The sequence below is a fragment of the Pteropus vampyrus genome, unplaced genomic scaffold (genome assembly GCF_000151845.1).
Source record: "Pteropus vampyrus isolate Shadow unplaced genomic scaffold, Pvam_2.0 Scaffold22, whole genome shotgun sequence".
Lineage (NCBI taxonomy): Eukaryota > Metazoa > Chordata > Mammalia > Chiroptera > Pteropodidae > Pteropus > Pteropus vampyrus.
The window spans coordinates 8,980,863-8,999,935 of NW_011888803.1; the positions used below are offsets into that span (position 1 = coordinate 8,980,863).

The window sequence follows — 19,073 nt, forward strand, 5'->3', positions numbered from 1 at the left end:
ATCACCAAAATAAATCTAGTTAACACGCATCATCATAACATAGTTATAATATTTTTTGTGTGAGAACTTAAGATTTAATCTTTTAGCATTTTCAAATATGCAATACAATATTATTAACTACAGTCACCATGTTGTACACTACATCACCATGACTTATTCATAAATAGATGTTTGTACTTTTTGACCCCTTTCGCCCATTTAGCCAACCCCACCTCCACATACATCCTAAAGCCTCTGGCAATCATCAATTTGTTCTCTGAATCTATGAGCTCCGTTTTTGGTGTTTTTTCTTTTTCTTTCCTTTTTTTTTTTTTTTTTGATTCCACATATAAGTGAGATTGTACAGTATTTGTCTTTCTCTGTCTGACATATTTCACTGAGCATAATGCTCTCAAGTTCTGTCTACATTGTTGGAAATGGAAGGATTTCCTTCTTTTTAAGGCTCAATAATATTCCATTGTTTATATATACAATATCTTCTTTATCTATTCATCCACCTATGGACACTTAGGTTTGTTTCCATGTCTTGGCCATTGTAAATAATTCTGCAACTAACATGAGGGTACATATATCTTTTTGAATTAGTGTTTTCATTTCCTTTGTTTAAATACCCAGAAGTGGAATTGCTGAATCAAATGCTAGTTCTACTTTAAATTTTTTTTTTCAGGAATCTCCATACTATTTTCCATATTGGCTGCACCAATTTACATTCCTGTGAAAAGTGCACAGGGATTCCCTTTTCTCCACATTGTTGCCAATGAATTATTCATTATTTCTTGTCTTTTTGATAATAGTCATTCTAACAGATGTGAGGTGATAACTCACTGTCATCCTGATTTGCATTTCCCTGATGATTAGTGATGCCAAGCACTTTATTATGTACCTGTTGGCCATTTGTATGTCCTCTTTGGAAAGTCTATTCAGATCCTCTGCACATTTTTAAATCAGATTTTTTTTTGCTATTGCCTTTGCTTTTGGTGTAAAATCCAAAAAACCATCAGCAAGCTTACTGTTTATGTTTTCTTCTAGGAGTTTTATGGTTTCAGGTTTGACATTCAAATCTTTAATGCATTTTGAGTTAGTTTTTATATATAGTAAGACAATGTCCAGTTTCATTCTTTTGCATGGATCTTTCCAGTTTTGCCAACATCATTTAATGAAGAGATTGTCCTTTCCAAATTGTATAATGCTGGCTCCTTTGTCATAAATTAATTGACCATATATGTATGTGTTTATTTCCAGACTTTCAATTCTGTTCCATTGACTCCTGTGTCTGTTTTTATGCCAATACCATACTATTTTGATTATGATAGCTTCGTAATATAGTTTACAATCAAGGAATGTGATGCCTCCACCTTTGTTCTTTCTCAAGATTGCTTTGGCTATTCAGGGATTTTTATGGTTCCATACAAATTTTAGAATTGTTTGTTCTATTTCTGTGAAAAATACCATTGGCATTTTGTTAGGGATTGCATTGAATCTGCAGATTGCCTTGGATAGTATGAACATTTTAATACTATTGATTCTTCAAATCCTTAAGTATGGAATATCTTTCCATTTATTTGTGCCTTCTTCAATTTCCTTCATCAGTGTTCTATAGTTTTCAGTGTACAGGACTTTCACCTCTTTGGTTAAATTTATTCTTAGGTATTTTATTCTTTTTTGATGCAATTGTAAATGGGATTGCTTTCTTAACTTCTCTCTCTGATAGTATGTTATTAGTGTATAGAAAGGCAATATATTTTTCTATTGATTTTGTATCCTGCAACTTTACTAAATTCATTTGTTAATTCTAATGGTTTGTTGGTGGAGTCTTTAGGGTTTTCATATATAATATCATGCCATCTCCAAATAGCAACAGTTTTACTTCTGCCTTTCTGATTAGAATGACTTTTATTTCTTTTTCTTGCCTCATTGCTCTGGCTAGGGCTTCCAAAACTGTGTTAAATAAAAGTGCCAGGAGTGAGCATCCTTGTCTTGTTCCTGATCTTAGAAAGCTTTCATTTTTTTTCACCATTAAGTATGATGTTAGCTGAGGGCTTGTCATATATTTATTATGTTGAGGTATGTTCCTTCTACCCCAACATTGTTGAGAGTTTTATTATAAATGGGTATTAAATTTTGTCAAATGCTTTTACTGCTTCTATTGAGATTATCATATGATTTTTACCTTTCACTTCATTAATGTTGTGTCACATTGATTGGTTTGCAGACATTGAACCATCCTTGTATCCCTGGGATAAATACTACTTAATTGTGGTATATGATCATTTCAATGTATTATTGAACTCAGTTTGCTATAATTTTGTTGAGAATTTTTGTATCTATGCTCATTAGGGATATCAGCCTGTATTTTCTTGTGGCGTCCTTGTCTGGTTTAGGTATCAGGGTAATTCTGGCCTCATAAAATGAGTTTCAAAATGTTCCTTCCTCTTCTATTTTGGAAGAGTTTGAGAATTGGTATTAATTCTTCTTTGAATGTTTGGTATAATTCACCAGTGAAGCTGTTTGGTCCTGGACTTTTGTTTGTTGCTTGATGAGGGTGGTTGATTACTGATTCAATCTCCTTACTAGTAATTGGTTTGTTCAAATTTTCTATTTCTTCATGATTCAGTCTTGGTATGTTGTACATTTCCTGGAATTTTTTCATTTCTTCTAGGTTTTCCAATTTGTTGGCATCTAATTTTTCATAATAGTCTCCTATGATTCTTCACATTTCTGTGCTATTACTTGTAACATTTCCCCTTTCATTTCTAATGTTGAGTCCTCTCTCTTTTCTTGTCGGTGAATTCAACCACTATACACTCTCTTATCTCATGGGCATAGAGAGAGCCATTACTTCAAGCAGATGACAACAACCCATTGAGATCTAAATATCCTAAAATAAAAAGAGAGAGGAGGTATCCTTAGGGAACAGGTAGAGAATTCTTTCATCTGCTTTAGGCCAGTGATGAAGTAACCTCCAACCCACTTTGGGAGCTCTTCAAAGCACCTTTCCTTACTCCCAGTTAGTCCTCTGGGCCTTCAGTACTTTGAATTCTGGCCTTCTGACTGATCCCAGGCCTCTGAACCCAATTACTTTGCTGTTCTCTTCAGTATATATGAGTCAGCACACTGGACTGTCTTCAACAGAACAGAGAAGAGAGCCCTGTAATTCCTGAAGGAGAACAGTTCTATTGTGCATTTATGCTAGGTCAAGAAGCAACATGGGGAACAGACCCTCCCTCGAAGAAAACAACACCGTAGACTGGGATGCTGCCAGCAAGACAAAGAGGTTGACATCATAATCCAACACCCAGGATTCCTCAATTTATTCAGTGGGTTTGATCATGTAGATTAAATTACCATAAAGCCCTTTAATCCATCTATTTCCCCCACTAGATATTAAGCTCTAGGTTAGGATTATTTCTTTTATTAATCATTATATTTTGGGGTTCAGGATATTGAACAAATATAAGATGATAATGTTTTCAGCTTGATAGTAGAGAAACAAGCTCTCCCTATGGTCCAAAAGCTCCACCTCTACTATGAATTTTTTCCATCACCTCACCCCTAGACTACAACCTAGCTGCCTCTACTGAAGGAATGGGTATGTAATGAAAATCCTCTCCCATAACTCATGCCTACAGACTGTTCTCCTCAGCTTGCATAAGCTAAGGCTGTGACTGATAAACAGTAATCAACCAGTTTTATGACTATCTTTGTATCAAGCATTTTATAACTCATTTCATGTTTATGCCAACCTTAAAGATAGGTAGTAATAGTCCATTTGAGAGATGAGGAAACTGAGCTTCAGAGTGTATATAGATTGGCCAAGATCTATCACCCAGAAAGTGCTAATATCAGCACTGGAATCAAGCGGATGATCTTTATCATATTATGCAATTTCTCTTAAAACCAAATAGATGCATTTGCCTTTTGCTGAAGAATTGTGGAAGATTCACAACCTTTAAATGTACAGGACTAGGCCATAATTTTGGACTGATGGAGGCAGAGTTGGAATTCTGAAGCAGAAACTCTTTTACTAGTCAGTTGCTTTTTCTCTCCACTCTTAATCTGGGATATGCCTGTAATGAACCTCTGCTCATTTAGTCCACTGTCACTTGGCCATTCTCACATATTTTTTTCCTTTAATAATAGGACATGGTGACCACAGCTTCTACTTACCTGTTTGAAGCCACAGAAAAAAGACTTTTTTTCAAAAATGTATCAATACTAATTCCTGATAATTGGAAGAAAAATCCTCAGTACAAGAGACCAAAACATGAAAGCTACAAACACGTAAGAATCAAAAAACTTCTCTTAAAACAGTACATTTTATGGCGCTCCTCAATTTTGTTGCAAATTGATTGTTTCAGAGTTTTTCAGACTAAATGTTGTCATTTTTATTTCTGATGTTTTAAAAATCTTTTTAAACATTCTCAGGCCGATGTTTTAGTTGCACCACCTACCCACCGAGGTAGAGATGAACCATACACCAAACAGTTCACAGCCTGTGAAGAAAAAGGAGAATACATCTATTTCTCTCCTGACTTTGTACTTGGAAAAAAGCAAAATGAATATGGACCAAGAGGTAGGAATTTTGGTTAACATATATTTTGCAATGCTTCCAACAAATATCTGTGTACCCAGGTTAAGTGTATATGCCCTGGAGCCAGAGTCCCTAAGTTCAAATCCTGACTCTCCTACTTCTCAGCTATGTATGACCTTGGACAAGTGAGCTAGCCTATCTGTGTTTACTTCCTGCAAAGTGGTGAATAGAGGAGTTCCTACTTTATAGAATTGTTGTGAATATTAAATTAGATAATCCATGCAACTGTACTGAGTACAGTGTCTACAGAAATTTGAACACAGGGCAGCAATAATAAGTGTTGTCCTTAAAGCATGCTTTGTAGATCTTATTTCCCAGTTCTCCAAAGCTGGACATAAATCAATCACATGTCACCCTGATGGAAGGCAGTTGTGTGAAGAGCGGAAAGTAGCCAAGATTACAGTTCCTGGACAAGAGAAAACACTGCTAGGCTTTTAGTTGCTGATATTATCATTCAATACATTTGGTTAAACAAGAATTTGTCTATAAGTGATAACTTTTACCTATAAAAATAGCAATTTCATCTAGTTCAATCTAAATGTTAAGATCATGTTTCAAATGAACTAAAGCACATTCTTTCAGATAAAATGTAAATTATTGTGAAAGGAGGGCCCAACTCACACATTGTTATGCAAGGAAAACCTTCTGAATCCGCATATTCCAAGATCACCTCTCTTTCTTCCACTGCCCCTTCAATCAGGTCTCTTGATTCTGTCAAACAGTCAGCTATCCCTGGTTCTCATCAGTGCCTGGACCTATACCACACCCCAGTCTTGGAAGCTCCATCAACTCATCCCATCTCAATCTTAACTTTCCTTCATACTTTAGTCTGACCATGTTCACTTGGGCACAATTAATCCTTTGCTCCCTTCTAGCTATACTTTTTTTTTTTCCTATGTAGCATGTCCAACAAAGTCAGTCATTTCGACTACAAGTATAAATAGCTCAACTCCCTCACCATTGTTATCCTGATGTTTTATTCTTATCAAATTAGGGTGGGTGTGGGAGGCAGGGCAACCTGCCATGAGCGAGAAAGAAGCAAGTCTGAGAGTGGACCACTATAAAAAAGAGAGCTACAGGTGCAGGCAGTTTTAAATTTTCTTAAAATTTGCCAAATTCCTATTGCGGTAACTGACATGAGGATTTTTTTCTTCCTATACTGAAGGTTATATATAATTTCACAATCACTAATTGCGTTTCATTTGCCTAGGAAATTTTAAACCAGTGTTTTTAAAGTTTAATGTGTAAAGGAATAACTTAGGGATCATGTTAATATGCAGATTCTAATTTAGTAGGTCTAGAGCAGGCCCAAGATTATGCATTTCTTGTTAGCTCCCAGGTGATTCTGATGCTGCTGGGTCAAGGAACACATTTTGAGTAGCAAGGACTTTAAAAAGAAAGATGACTTTTGCATGATACTGAAAATTTCCCCCTATTTTCAGATTTTATGAGTTAATTTGAGTTAGAGAAACATATGCAGAACAGACTTATTTGCAACTTCTCCTTCTCCATTTCTATTTCCTTTAAAGTTTTTCCTAACATTTATAAAACAAAAATTCTACTTGCTTTTCTTCCTGTATTTCAAGCTATGGATTTATCTTTATTCTTCCATTTACCCTGAAATTCTTAGGAAATTTTTTTTTTATTCTGACTTCCTCTCTATAAGTTTATCCTAATGAAGGAATATAACTTACTCATCTTTATATTTCCTAGTACCTAGCATAGCACTGAATATATATAATTAATAGCAATTATTTTTATATAATTAATGTTTATATGTGTTAAGTAATATAAATTAATCACTTCATTTAGATACTCCCAACATTTTATATGGTCTATAGCAGTGTTTTTCAATCTTTTCTTTTAATTAAGTTTATTGGGGTAACATTGGTTAATACAATTATATAATTTTCAGGTGTACATTATCATTTGACATCTGTATATTCTATTGTGTGTTTACCACTCAAAGTCCAGTTTCCTTCAGCTACCATATATATGACCCCCTTAATCCTGTCTACCTCCACCCTCTTCCCATACCCCACTAGTAACCACTAGTCTATAAAGCCTAAAGTCCGTGACTATGAGTCCCTGTTTGTCCTGCTCATTTGTTGCTTTTAGGTTTATATCCCACATATAAGTGATATCATGTGATTTTCAACTTTTGCTGTATAGACATTTTTTTAACATTTAATTACACTCATGAAATTTTAGTGCCACAAATACATTACATATCTGTTTATGTTAGTAGAAGCGAACACTGTAGAGTTAAAAAACATTGTTATATCTAAGATTTTTTGCTCCCCCAGAACCAAAACCGAAAGCTCAGTCTATTCTGCCCATAGCATATACATAATAAATGTTTCATTGATTTAACATGTTGTAGAATAAGAAATAATATACCATTATAACATGCTATAATTCAATGTAATGCTATATGCTTTTTATAAACATAAATATAAATGTTGGCAGTTATTTAAAAACAAAATATAATTATTTTTTTATTTAAACAACATTTCTTAAAATTTTTGAGGGGCAAATTTTGTCACTTGAATTATGATCATGTATTTGAAATATGTTTCCCACAGGTAGACGGTTTGTCCATGAGTGGGCCCATCTCCGCTGGGGAGTATTTGATGAATACAACGACAATGAGCCTTACTACAGTGCTAAGTCAAAAAAAATTGAAGCAACAAGGCATGACTATTTAAATTTTCTTCAATTACTTCGGGCTGTAACTTCTTGTTTCCTTAGTTTGATTTCTCTGAAATGCCAATCATTCATTTTGTCCCAGTGCAGATAATAGATGCTATATCACAAAACAGTGCTTTTCTGGGTTTAAGAAAATGTATCTCGAAGTAGCTGGTTGCCCATTTAAAATACTCATAACATCAAGAACATTTGGAAGTCAAGCTGACATATTTTTATATCTCTCCGCCATGGCTGCCAGAACTCATTTACACTGAAGTTGTGCTCTGTGTAAAGGACTGTACTATATGCTTGGAGATCAAAATTATTTTTATTACACAAGAATGAAAAAAATTGTTAATAAATAGTGGTAACTGTAGGCTGAGTAAAAAGTCAAACAGCTTAAGGAGCCACACAGGACAAACAAATTTCTTGGGATTTACAAAACTAACTTTAAAATACCAATCTAACATCACAGTTAATAATAGACAATCCTCTTAGTTCTAAGGTCAAGAGAGCAGATTGTTTGAAGAAAATCTATCTAAAATTGTGTGCCATCAGTTTAATCAATTTTAGATGCCCTGCTGGGGCTAGAGGCTTATCAAAAATGTGCAAACAAATGATATATGATTTTAATGAAGGCCCTCCATCAGCCCATAGCACCGGTTTCAGGACACGTAATTTAAAGAGTATTACATTGATTATGTCTATTTATATCATATTCCCCCTAATTGTCTAGTTTCTGCTGCAGAAAATTCATCATGATTGTTAACATAATTAACATCATTATATTCACTGAATTTGGGGGCAATAGAAGCATACATATATGTAGGAGACTCCCTAAGTGACTAAATGAAATTTAATCATTGCTTCTTAAATTTGAACTGGAAACGCATTGAAAAGATGAGATATATTCACATTCCAGCATGTTTGTTATAATCACCGCCACCTGTGGCCAATTGCATGAAATGAAATATATATCTAAAATGCCTCCACCATTCTTGATTCTACTGTCCCAGGCAGCATCTCAGTCTTTTTCCTTAAAGCCACATTTCACTTTGGATAAAAATTCTCCTCAAATAACCAAAACACTTGTAGTTATGTCACATCTCATTCTTTTGGGGATATCTTCTTTGAAAAGAAACCTACAAAGAACTTTAAGCTAAGATGGTACCAAGGGTACATGGTTTCACAGGTTGCCTTGTCCAGATGCTTACAACGCATTTACCACCACAAGGCTACAAGGAGGGATGTTTGGAAAGGGGGAATCTACAGCCATTAGTATAAGCAGGTCAGCAGCAACTTTAGTCTTGATAGAGAACTCAGCCATTGTACATACTGGAGATCCCACTTAAAATTTCCTTCTGAAATTTCTTGGAAAACTGCTCTGGGAGAAACCTTTAAACTTTGCTGTCAAAATAGGATGTGTGTGATACACATATAAGAATAAAAACCTTGCTATAAGGATCACTGTGAATAGATACTTAAGATTTTAGAAAAATGTTAATGGTTAGGTTGCCTCAAAGACTAACTGTCATATATTTTCAGGTGTTCCACAGGTATTACAGGTATAAATAGAGTTTATAAGTGTCAAGGAAACAGCTGTGCAATTAATAGATGCAGAATTGATTCTAAGACAAAATTGTATGAAAAAGATTGTCAATTCTTCCCTGATAAAGAGCAAACTGAAAAGACATCGATAATGTTTATGCAAAGTATTGACTCTGTGAGTATACCAATTATTACTTCATACTGTATATTTATAATCAAAGAACATATATCATATTTATAAAATATCTGGGCAGGTGACCTGAGGGATTAAACGCATTAATATAGAGTTCTTTGAACATTGACTGTTACATAGCAAACACTCAACTAGTGTTACTTATTATTACTATTATTGAAAATCCTCCTTACTAATATATGATTCCTCACTGAATCATATTTCATTAAATAAACAGCATATTTGTAGCAAATTTTTTCAAATTTGTTGTTGAATTTTTAAATTCGTCATATATCAAATCTTTTTTTTTCATTTTATTAACCTTTTAGGTCGTTAAATTCTGTAATGAAAAAAACCATAACCGAGAAGCTCCGAGCCTACAAAACAAAATGTGCAACGCCAGAAGCACATGGGAGGTGATCAGCAATTCTGAGGATTTAAAAAGCACCACACCTATGGTGGGACTACCCCCTCCACCTGTCTTCTCATTGCTGAGGATCAGTGAAAGAATTGTGTGCTTAGTTCTCGATAAGTCTGGAAGCATGGCGGTAAGTCCGTGAGCCTATTTTTCCGGGATGTGGCAACTAGTGGGTAGTTTAATACCTAAGAACACCCTGAACACTGTCTTTACTTGGGTTATTCTAACTTACATGGTGGCATAAGACCCATCGCTTCCTTTGATCATGACCACAGGACAGGCATTAAATATTGTAATGAAAGAAGGATGGCAATAAAGTTTAAAAGACCTAACTTGAGAGTCTCTGTTTGTTTGTTTGTTTTCCAGAAAATGGACAGTTTAATGAGGAGGACTTTTAGGCCCATCAGTAAAGATTTAGTTAGAAGATTAGAACAAAAGACTGAAATATGGAAATATTTTCTTACTTGCCCCCTTTATCTACTGGAAATAATTGACAGACATGAGATTGAGTGAATTGCTGAACTCCATTCTGAGTCAGTCTTATTTATCATTTATATAAATCACCTCTTTATGATCAAAGACACAAACAAAGAGCAACACCAGAAAGAAGATATGGTCAAATTCAGTCATTCATTCCTTCTACTATCATTTAGTAAATAATAGGCATTGTGCTAGGCTCTAGGGATAGAGACCCATATCCTTGAAGGGTTCACAGTTGCATAGAGAAAACTGTCTCTCCCTTCCCATCACCTAGTTAACTCATTCTCATTCTTCAAAATTTGGTGCAGGCACTCACTTCCTCCACGAAATGGGCTGGTCTTCCAGGCTGGGCTAAGTGCCTTTTTATTGGTCTCCCACAATGAACGGTGCAAACCTCTATTACTGTATGCTATATTGAGAATACTCATTTCTCTCCCATTAGACTAAGAGCTCCTCTAGTTTTGAGAACCGTATCCTCTAGGAACCATATCCTTTACTGCTTGAAAACATGTCTTATTAACCTTTGTATCCCTTTTGCTTAGAAAAGAGTTTATCATATGTAGGTGCTCAATAAATAATTGTTGAAATGAATGGAACACAAACCAGCAGATGTAATGTCATAAGGCACCTGAAAGGATGGCACATTTGAGGCAGGACTGAGCATGCTAAAGATCAGGAATAATGTCTTCAACAAATGGTTAATGAAAAGGGCAGAGAATGCTACAGCTGAATGAAATAGTCCAGAGAATGCTACAGCTGAATGAAATAATCCACAATAGCACATGGCTTTCAAAAGAGCATCAGAGTACTAGACACCAGCACATAGAAGTGCTCTAGGAAGTGTCACTGGGGAGAGATGACATTCCTGATTGAGAGACTCCTAGACAGGGCGCAGGCAGAGTCAGGTTTAAAGGTAAAGCAAAATAGCAGAGAGAGCCCTCAAAGATGGGGATGTAGAAGTTTCTCACTATGATTTGTTCTAGGGAGTTCAGAGAAAAATTTGGGCATGTGTTAAGGGGAGGTACTAAAGATCAGTTGATGTTGAGGGACTGGAAAAGCAAATGTATGAAGAGGCTTACATCCTGGGCATTCACCTAGAAAAGAAGGATGTAGGTCTTAATGAGTTATCAAAGAACCAATTCCAATTAATCCATTGGTGTAGAAGTGGTTGGGAGAGGTTAGGTGCAGAAGAGGTAGTAACTAGGCCTCTCAGATTATAGCTGCAACTCGAGAAAGTTTCAGGTTTTTTAGTTTTCCAGTCTTCAGTGGATGGGGAGATTTCAGTCTCTAATTAGAGTCCATGGTAGTCTGGTTCGATATTGTGGGATCTGGGGAGTGGTTTCATCTTGTTCAACTAGAACAGAGGATCCCAGGACTAATTGGGAAGTCTCTAAGAAGTGAGTCATCGCCCACCAATTCCACTCACCACCACCAACCTCCACCTGTAATTTGGGTGCTTAACAGCCAAGAATCACCTGTAGTTAAAAGCCTCTGTTCCATACTATGCTATAAGTGTCCTGTAAAATTTAACTATATTTTTAAATTCTATCAAATAAAAAGTAATTGCTTTCTTTAATAATACCAATTACTATTGATAGAAAATTCTTTTTTTTTTTTTTTCCTATACCTACAGCACCTGGTCTTCCTAGGTACTAGGTTAGCACAAGTACTAACCAGGCCCGACCCTGCTTAGCTTCCAAGATCAGAAAGGATCGGGCTTGTTCAGGGTGCCATAGACGATAAAATATTCTTAACAAGAAATTCTGCTTACTCATTTTATGTGATGTGCTAATATTTTCTAGTTGAAAACCACTTGATTGTTTTTCTTGTCCTTTTTTATTCAGAATTTTAATCGCCTAAATCGAATGAATCAAGCAGCAAAACATTTCCTGCTGCAGATTACTGGAAATGGATCCTGGGTGGGGATGGTGCATTTTGATAGTACTGCCAACATTAAAAGTAAGCTAATCCAAATAATAAGCAGCAATGAAAAAAACCGGCTCTTGAATAGTTTGCCTACAGTAGCTAATGGAGGAACTTCCATCTGCGCTGGAATTGAATCAGCATTTCAGGTGAAAATCATACTGCATATATAGTTTGTTTATTATTAGGACATTTTTCTGTTAGTGCTGCTGCACATACTTGCTCACTAATTTTAAGATAACTAATTCTAAGAAATACAATACTAAGAACATTAAAAAGTTCACTTGATGAATTTCTTAATGGATCAAGGCATCAGTGAACAAACTGATGAATGAGTATATTACTATAAAAATGCCACTAGTTTATAAACTCAATGAAGTCAAGGACTTTGTCTTTTTGCCTTGCATTAGTCAGTACTCAATAAAGGTTAAATAAATAATTGTGCTTTGGCAGAAAAAGTCATCAACTTTTAAAGCGATGAAACAAGTTATATGGTATGATTCCACTTTGGGCCAATCCTCATTTCAGTTTCTGTGTCATTTAGTTACGACAATCTGATGTTTATCTAGTAAAGCATATGTAGCAGGGACTATTAGTTTGGGGTAAGGAATATTGGTGAAAGCATGAGTTTTGATATCAGACTACTGGCTCTATAATTTACTAGCTATGTGATCTTGGGCAACATTTTTGGTATCTTTGGACTCTCAATGCCTTAACTATAAAATGCAGGAAAATAAGAATGCCCACCTGGTAGAATTATTATGAGGATTGAATGAAATTATATATTTACATACTTAAAACAATATTTATTATATTACATAGTAAATATATAATTCACATCTATTATTAAAAATCTTATATTTTTCTAAATTGTCATCTTGTGCTTATAATTAATACCAAATATGTCATTTTTCTGCTTAGAAAACTTCATCCCCCCCCCACAGCTTATAAAATTAAGTCTGAATTTCTTAATCTGATGTTATTTGAATATCTCTCATCCTTTTTCAGTCTTTTTTCTCAGTTCTCTCCTTCTGATGCTCTAACCAATTTACTTACACATTGTTCCCCATTGTTTCTCTTGAACTATGGAATATTTTAATTGTTTCTTTGTCACAATTATGCCTAGTTATATTTCAATGAACATTTTAAAATTTAATTCTATTCTTTTCATGAATGCAGGAACCGTGTAGTTCTTCCTGTTGAATCCCCAGCAGCCAGGACAGTGACTAACACATATTAAGTGCTCAGTGAATAACCAATACAAGAAAGGGACAGGCGAAGCAGAGAGAGCTCTACTTCATCTTTAGATCTTCATTTTTCAATCAAATGTGTAGGGGGAATGTGGTGCGGATGCTGTATAAATGCTGTAAATGTATAAAACAAATTTCTAGTTTTTAGTTTTGTTTTAATGCATGTCAGAGCATATTTCCCATATATTATGCAATATATAATATATATATGCAAAGAATGCATATATATATATATCATTCTTTGCCTTGAAACATGCAAAAATTGAAATGAGGCTGGTCATGTTGTTCCCTAACCCCAGATGTATTAGAGATTCCAAACCTTTTTTCTGCAAATCTATACATCTCTGTTTCAAGTCCAGGAAAGCCACTGATAATCTGTCATTTTTACCTCCTGGCCTGGATTCAATTTCTCAAAATGGTATACCAAGAGGCCACTACTAATTAAACCTGTCAGAGAAGATGAAATATAGTTGCTATCCTGTGATGAATTCTCTTTATCCTTTTTTATAGGAGCCTAGATTCAGAACTCTGAGTATAAACTATTTGGCTTTGTAGAAAAAGAGTTCAAGCCACAAATAAAATTTAACAAATGTAATTCACGTATTCTCTGAACACCACCAATATACTTAGTTTCATGCTTGTTCCTTTTAAGGGTAAAATAAAAGTTATATGTATAACAAGTTCCCTAACGTTGACCTGCTTAGAATTTTCTATATCTTTTTTTCTATGAGCATATTGAGGGTTCCCTAAGTTGGAATCGTTAACTTTTTTTTTTAAATGGTGAGGTGGATTCTTAATGCATTTAGCTGTTTATGCAACAGACTTTACATACTGAAGCCTTGTCAGAGGGAAGTCTGGTCAAGGAAAGAAGAGAAATATTTAATGCCACATTTAGGTTTTTTTGTTTTGTTTTGTTTTGTTTTGTTTTTTGTTTTTTGGTGTCTGGTTGACCTGACTTCCCCAGACTGAAATGTCATTGTCATTTAACTCAAGTAAGATGTTCCAAAGCCCTGCTCCCATATAACTTCATAACGTCATTTGAGCAAACATTCCCTAAAGCAGATTGACAGAAAATACAGAAATGTTTAAATTCCCCTAGGGGTTTTAGGTTACAGATTCTATCATTGTAAAACAGAAGCTGTGTCTTCTTTCCTGAGCACTATTGTTTATTTCACTGTACATTTTTTTCGAATCTCTTATAAGTCTATTTGATCTAGAAACATTTGGTAATTATGCTCTGATTATGTTTGCAGGTAATTAGAGAAATATACCCTCAAATAGATGGATCTGAAATAGTGCTGCTGACTGATGGGGAGGATAGCTCTGCAAAGAATTGTGTTGATAAAGTGAAACAAAGTGGGGCCATAATTCATTTTATTGCTTTGGGACCATCTGCTGATGCAGCAGTCATACAGATGAGCAATATAACAGGTAAAATATGACCTATATATTCTAGTCTTTTGATAGCAACACATAAGTGTAGAGGCTGACAATTCAACAACTTCTTTCAAGCTCTGTAGGTGCTATGCCAGGAGCTACAGACCAGCGTTAAACTAGACCTGATCTCTGAGTCCAGCAGGATGGAGAGACAAATAAAACCATTAATCCGATAGCATAATCAGATAACATTCCTCCTTAACAGGAGGAATATATAAGAGTCAAGCACTGTGTGAGCAGAGAAAGCCATTAATTCTCCCAGGATTGTATAGAGTCAGGGAAAGAAGGCATAAAAGACAAGGTAACTTCTGAGCTGGGCCTTAAACAAGATATTGAATTTCTTTAGAGGAAAAGTGGGTAGAAAAGATGATCAGGTCATGAGTAAAAAAATCATGTTGAGATGACAACGCAAAGCACAGGGAGGCAGGGTGAGAAATCCTTCATATCAGAGTTTACTTAGGCTGCAGGGGTAGGGAAGAAAGGGGATTAACAGAGGCTCAGGCTAAATAGATCTAAACAACAGGGAAGTTTCTAAATAAACATTTACTCTGGTAGCTGTTGCCTTAGATACAGAGACATATGATTAAAATGTACTACATGTTTTCAGTGCCTTCTTAAACATAGTAGAGAATTCATAATTTATAACATTATGAATATCAATTACTATATTGAATTGGCTCCTAATGGTACCAAACATATACTTGCTTTTTGGATGCTTAGTTGTGTAAGCCCCCACTGTTTTAAAGTGTTTTCATAGCCACTGTAAATTTTATTTCTATCCCAAGTAGCCCTCTAAAAGTAGTGCTTTTTTGGACTTTTCTCTATTGCTTAACATTTTTCTATGTCCTCATTGCCAGCTATTGTCAGGATACCTCAATATAGCAGCTCTTTAACCATTCTAATTTTCTGAGTCTGAACCACTCTGGCTGAAAAACCTAAAGGCCAACAGTATTAGAACTATATCTTAAACAAAAGTGAATAATTCCTCTAAAGGGCTGTGAAAGTCTGTGAGCTTTAATACATAGAATTGTAACATCTTTTTTTTTTTTTTTTGATATTCTATGATTACTTGATGCATTTCATCCAGCTGAGATTTCTATAAGTGAGGTAAAAAGGTAGCTTACACTTCCCGGTTATGACATTTTTAATATTTCAGTTAATCTTTATACCTGATGGGTTTTGGTCTATTTTAGTAATATATACTAAAGTTATAATTTTGTTGATCCTGTTATCTTAAAATCATTAAATTGTGATAAGTACTTATTTTCTAGAAAGCAACCTAGTTAATGTATTTATATTTTAGGAGGAAGCCATTTTTTTTCCTCAGATCAAGCCCAGAACAACGGCCTCATTGATGCTTTCGGGGCCCTTGCATCAGGAAACACTGATATTGCCCAGCAGTCTGTTCAGGTCTGAGCTCCCACTCCTCGGGTTTCTGTGTTTGCATTTAGCCACAATCAAAAAAAATAATAATTTGGTTATTATAAGTTTTGAATTCTATGTTTTTCTCAAAGTAAATTGTAAGTATGAGATAGAAATTATTCTTTAGATATAACCAAATGAAGTAGTAAAATAGTGAAGTAAGTAATGAAATAGAAGATATATTTTTTTCTTTTTCTTTTCCCATAGAGTTTGGGTAAGGGACAACATCAAAACCTAATAATGTTAAATTTTCATATAATAGACTTTGTCTAATAATATAGCATCCATATTTCTATGAAAGCATAAAAAAACTTATCGTTTCCAAGTTTTCCCCCCACCCTTCACTGCTGTGAAATAAATGTAAATGAGATGAATGAACTCAAGAACCGGGCTTGGAAATGGAAACAAAGTATCTTAGAAATAAATTTACATGAAGAAACAGAGTGAATAATGATTGCATATCTAAAAGCTTAGGGTTTTCTTTATTTCTTCAACCACTCTTTTCACTGGCTTTCTATTTTATTCACTTCTCTTCTGAACTCAACTTTTTTCATCTGTATTTAAATAACACCCCCATTTTCTGTTACTTAGATTAAAAAACTTTGACTAAACTTCGATTCTTCTTTCATGTTCCATGTAAAATGTCAACGCCAACTGTTCTGTTTCCTTCAAAATATTTTTTAAAAAATTTTCTATCCATCTCAATTCCCACCAAGTCTATATCATGTCACTTTATGTGAAGACTTGTCTTCTATCTTCCAGTTCATCAAGTCACTGCCTATATTAAAACTTGACATGATCACCTAAACAAACCTATTTTTCTCTACTCTATAAAGAGCATGTAAGTTATAGAATTCAGGGTTAGGATTATATGTGCAGATTGATTTAGAGATCCGGTTTGTAGCGTCACCCTGCAAAGAGATTAAAAACTGGTCTGGGATCTAGCTTGGCAGTGTATGGAGAATAAACCGAAAGAGGATAAAGCTAATTTCTGATGGTTTAAATCTGGTTGACTTAGAAAATAATGATATTACTATCTCAAATGGATAAGTAAGGAGGGAGAACTGATTTTGAGGATATTATTTTGTGTTCTGTTTTAACCTTAGTAATTTTTAGTGGATGGAGGGACATTAAAATGGAATATTCCAAAGGAATTTTAAAGTATAAGAGCAGGATGTGGAAAATCAGCCAGAAACACAACATTTACATGCAGGAAGTGCTCAAAGTGTTTGAGAATGGATTTTTTAAACAGTATGGAAGGGGAAGAAAAAAGGTTTTGTTCCCCACACTTAAAATGGCAGCTGGAATACACAGGAAATGTTGTGCCCCACTCTTTACTCAGTTATTTTCCCCCAGTACTACTATGTAGCCAAAGCCTTCTAATTTCCTTACACTTTCCTGATGAGGAATCTAAAAGTCACTCACATTCAGATTTAACTTGATAATAATACTTTGTCCACTCAAAGATATGCCCACTTAACATAGGGCTGAGAGTTTTGTCATTGCAATGATGTTTCAATGATAGAATTCACTCTCTCCTCTCAGCATTGCTATGAAGGTATTTTTGGTTTAGGGCTGGGTTGGAGTAAAAGAGGGATTTTCCATCATTTCCTGAAATGACACCTTCCTGGTCAGTGGATAAAGTTGATTCTCCTTGACTAAGAACCATCCACAAAGACTTGAAAAACTTTCTCTGAAGTTCCTGTAATAGAAGGGTCCTAACTTTCACTTCTCAGGATTCCAACATTCATAAACATCATTTTGGCCTCTTTACACTCTTGTTGGACATGTTTATTGTCCAGTGCTATTCACTTTATCATATGTTAAAAATTATTTAAAGATTTCACATCAGGAAACTATCCAGGAGCGCTTGTCTCATTATTTGCTAGTCCCAATTTTCTCTCTTAAGGCTCCACCTTACTGTGTGTACTCAAATACTCTAGCCACCACCAATTATTTTCTTTGAAGTCATCATGAAGATAGGTAAACTTAGAGTAATACACACACACATACACACACCCCCTACAGCAAATCTTTGAGGTTGTAGCATCCTTGAACGCTAAAGTCTCAGGTGGGTGTTTACCAAAACAATTGGGAAAAAACAATAGGGCCATGTCTCTAACTGTAAAACACATTCTCCTGTTTTAATGCTTTTATTATATTCTGTCCTTTCCTCAGACCCTATATTTCCACACTTTCTAACAACTGTCATATCCCAATCAGCTTTCAGAGACATCACAAGCCTAAGGTAGTATGCTCTATATAAGCTTGTTCTCAGTCCAGAAATTAAGAATCATGTTAAAAAACAAAATAATAAAGAATAAAATTACTCTCTTCTCAAGTCATTAACTTTTAAAATATATTTAAACAGCTTGAAAGTAAGGGATTAATGCTGAACAATGATCCCTGGATGAATGGCACTGTAATAATTGATAGCACTGTGGGAAAGGACACATTCTTTCTCGTCACATGGGTCAGAGAGTCTCCCATTATTTCTCTCTGGGATCCCAATGGAACACCAACGGGAAGTTTCACAGTGGACAGAGTTTCCAAAATGGCCTATCTCAGTATTCCAGGAACTGCAAAGGTAAGCAATCAGCTTTTATACTTCCTCACAAATTTGTTTCATAGCTGAAAATTCATTGTTTAATATCCTAAATAGGATATTAAATCCTATATCCTATATCTGTACCAATACCTGTATCATCTTCAAGATTAAAATAAAATACAATGTACTTTCTATGCCTATATGGTCCTGAAAATTGTGGTGGCAGGAAAGAGGATGAAAAACTTATGCATCTGGAGAAAGAAAGAGAAGGGAAAAAATTAAGTAGGCTAAGAATAACTTTCAAGAGGCAATATAGGGAGACTGTGAAACTTGGTGTGTAGATAGCCATTCCTGATTAGCATTACCAAATCATGGAATCTGGGAACTCCGAGGTCAAAGAATAAGGCCAAGACCAAGATGAACTTTCCAAAATTTACTTTTCCCAGCTGAGATTTCACGAAGTTTGGACAGTAGCCACTCAGTGCATGACAAGAGCCAGGATGCCCTGTCAAAACTGCCTCACCTCTCATCCTTTTACCTTCAAACCACCTCAAAATCCTAAAACCCTGTTTATTCTGCAGCACATTTACAAGATT

General features: G+C 35.0%; 1 protein-coding gene across 1 annotated transcript in view; it reads left to right on the plus strand.

The window, feature by feature from the left end:
* Positions 1 to 19,073, plus strand: part of LOC105289152 (calcium-activated chloride channel regulator 4A) — a 29,299-nt gene that overhangs the window by 5,005 nt on the left and 5,221 nt on the right. The window contains exons 2-11 of the mRNA XM_011355694.1: positions 4,141 to 4,281; positions 4,426 to 4,573; positions 7,177 to 7,285; positions 8,825 to 9,002; positions 9,329 to 9,547; positions 11,742 to 11,969; positions 14,324 to 14,501; positions 15,811 to 15,917; positions 18,301 to 18,516; positions 18,924 to 18,984. Coding sequence (XP_011353996.1) covers positions 4,141 to 4,281; positions 4,426 to 4,573; positions 7,177 to 7,285; positions 8,825 to 9,002; positions 9,329 to 9,547; positions 11,742 to 11,969; positions 14,324 to 14,501; positions 15,811 to 15,917; positions 18,301 to 18,516; positions 18,924 to 18,984 — 1,585 coding nt within the window. The remainder of the gene's footprint in view (positions 1 to 4,140; positions 4,282 to 4,425; positions 4,574 to 7,176; positions 7,286 to 8,824; positions 9,003 to 9,328; positions 9,548 to 11,741; positions 11,970 to 14,323; positions 14,502 to 15,810; positions 15,918 to 18,300; positions 18,517 to 18,923; positions 18,985 to 19,073) is intronic.